The sequence below is a fragment of the Rhagoletis pomonella genome, unplaced genomic scaffold, assembly GCF_013731165.1.
Source record: "Rhagoletis pomonella isolate Grant_MI unplaced genomic scaffold, Rhpom_1.0 Rhpom_scaffold_00001, whole genome shotgun sequence".
Classification (NCBI taxonomy): Eukaryota; Metazoa; Arthropoda; class Insecta; order Diptera; family Tephritidae; genus Rhagoletis; species Rhagoletis pomonella.
The window spans coordinates 47,922,041-47,924,892 of record NW_023458555.1 but is presented as its reverse complement, the minus strand read 5'-3'; the positions used below and the strand labels follow the sequence as shown (position 1 = coordinate 47,924,892).

At 33.8% G+C, this 2,852-nt stretch overlaps 1 protein-coding gene across 4 annotated transcripts in view; it reads left to right on the top strand.

Annotated features, from left to right (window-relative positions):
* The window catches only part of LOC118745405 (serine/threonine-protein kinase PAK 1), a 52,893-nt gene that overhangs the window by 29,817 nt on the left and 20,224 nt on the right, over positions 1 to 2,852 (top strand). For 3 of the 4 annotated variants that reach the window (XM_036478872.1, XM_036478877.1, XM_036478860.1), the window contains 2 exons: positions 25 to 129; positions 213 to 367. In XM_036478872.1, the coding sequence (XP_036334765.1) occupies positions 25 to 129; positions 213 to 367 (260 nt within the window). Of the gene's footprint in view, positions 1 to 13; positions 130 to 212; positions 368 to 2,852 lie in introns of all 4 variants that reach the window. The other variant, XM_036478866.1, reaches the window with a different exon arrangement.

Genomic DNA, 2,852 nt, shown 5'->3' with positions numbered 1-2,852 from the left:
CCGTGCGTTTGACCAGCAACCGTGGTGGAGATCGCGTTGGCGGTGGCAGCCTAAATACAAGTGGTGGTGTTGGCGGTGGTAGCGGCGGTGGCGATGTCCCACCCGTCGACATGCGTCCATTGCCCAAAGGTAAGTGCGAATGTTATTTGCCTAGTGGAAAGCTTTCGAACATTCAATCACTTTTCATTTACTTATTACACGGCCGTACGCAGAACCCGATGATCCCGATCGCAAGAAAAAGACACTGAAGAATAAGATAAAAGGCTCAAAGCCCTCGCATACAGACTCCAAGCCGAATATTTCATATCCCACTAATTTCGAGCATACCGTGCATGTGGGCTTTGATGCGGTCACCGGTGAATTTACGGTAAGTTGCCACATTCATTCACAACGTCTATTTATTCGACTTTTTATTCGATTCGCCGCTTTTGCACACATTGCAATTTTGCATATAAATATTTCTGCTGCTTATTTATGCGCATACTTTCATATTAATATCGTGAACGCCGCTATACATTTGAGTTGTTCCTCTATTATTTGTTTAACTATTTTTTATGCTCAGTGCTTCAGTAAAGAAGAGAGAAATAGCGTTTTCTCACCAATCTATGGCAACTGAAATTGCTCTCTTATAAAATCGATTTGCATATCCATTCGATGATATTAATTTTTTTGCAATTATCTTCGCTCATTTAAAAGCCGAAATAATAAAAGAAAATATTCTTCAAAATTCTCGCAATAGGAGAAATAAGCGTTCTGAACATTTTATGGGCCTGGGCCCCATGATTCACCTCACCGCCACAACCAACCCTCTCACACTTTCAAGTGCAGCAGAACAAATATTTCTGCCGATAACGTTGACTGTTAAACATACACAGATAACAGTGTTTATTCACGAATTCAAAAAGTTCGTGCCTAATCTGCACTAACTCAATTTGGGTGCATAATTTTTACTGCTTTCGTTAAATTATGCTAATTGTTATAATTTAGAAAGGAAAATTCTGTTAAATGCGCGCATGTGAAAAAATCGCTGAGTATTTTGTGATTATTTAGAAGAGCTAGCCCAAAGGCGAACGATCACAATGAGAGCAATTGAACGTGAAGAAGAAAATGAAAGTGTAAGAAAAATGAAAAGCAAAAGAAAGAATTTCATATCTATACCTTTTATGGTTAAAGTTAGCGCCAATATTTCAGTGGGTATACATGCCTTCGGAAAAATTTATTCACATTTTGCTAAAATTTGAGGTTCTTGTAAAAGTGTAATGAAATATTGGAATAGTATTCTGAAACCGTTCAATTTGTGTTATTGTGGTATTTTAGTGTACTTAGCAAAGTGCTGTAGCCGAGTGGTTAGAGGTGCATACTACCACTTCGTAGGACCTGGCTTCTATCCTTGCTCCGAGCGGTCGCCCCCGGCAGGCAATGACAAACCTCCGAGTGTAATTACGCCCTGAAAAAGCTTCTCATACAATTCATTTGACCTTCCGGGGCGGCATAAAATTGTAGGTCTCTCCATTTACGTTATAAGATCAATCACAATTTAGTGAAGATGCTCGGCCAAGCACTTAGCAAAAGTGTAAGCACCGAATATTTATTTATTTATTTATAATGTTAATATTTACCCGTAACGCATTCTCCATTTCTGAATTATAGACAGGGTGTCCAGATTGTTTAAATAAAAAAGCGCAATTTCTTAAAAAAAAAAATCGCATGAAATCGACCTAACAATTTTTTATTTATTTTTTTCAAAATTACACCTTGTTATAGAATAGTTTTTTAAAGCAAAAAGAATGTAATACCTTCAGGGCAATAATAAATAACACAAATAACTTATAACCAACAATTTTGCGTATACTTTTAAAACATATTTGTATTAACACATTTTGCAATAGGTCTGCGCAATTAATAAATTCATTATTAATTTATTAAAAATAAAGTACAAAGCTATAATAAGGCGAGATGAGCTATATCCACAATTTCCTCAAAATCATCTATACGTAGTGCCTGAATCATTTCTTTTCAACCGACTTCCAAAAAAGGAGGTTTTCAGTTCGTCGGAATATTTTTTTTTTTTATGTATGTTACCGCATAACTTTGGACAACGTCAACCGATTTCAATAATTCTTTTTGCATCGGAAAGGTAGTGTCTCAGAGGTGCTCCCATACTAATCTGGTTTAGATCCGATCATTGGATCATGAAATATATATAAATATATATATATATTTTTAAGCTAGTTTTTTTGCTAAAAATTACTTGTTGTATTGTTGTTATACATATGTATATTCTATTCGATTTTGATATTTGGTGACATCCTAAGTATAATAATTAGGGCTGTGCGATTAATTGATTATTCAAAATTTTAATTAATCATAAAGTAAATAACTCAATTATTCGATTAATTGGAAATTATGATTACTCAAATGTTCAGTTACTCGAGTAATCAAGATTTTGATTAACCAAAAACAAAAATATTTGAGTAATTTGCTTTATGATTAATCAACATTATGAATAAAATGAGTAATGAACATTTCAAAGTACTCTTTACATACATACATATAAAGCAGTTGAAGTTCCTTGATACTTTGAAAAAATCGTTTCCGTTTTCAAAAATAAAAGGGAAATACATACATACATACATATTTTTTTCATATACAGAATATAAAAAAGAAAATAAGCATTTTCCAAAGCAAACTCTTTTAACGAGCAAAATTAATTTTTTTGAGTAATCATATTTCAAGTAACTCGATTAATCATCGTTTTGAGTAATCAAAATCTTGATTACTCGAGTAATTGATTAACCGAATAACTGATTAACCAACTTGCTCGAGTAATCGAATAATCGCACAGCCCTAAT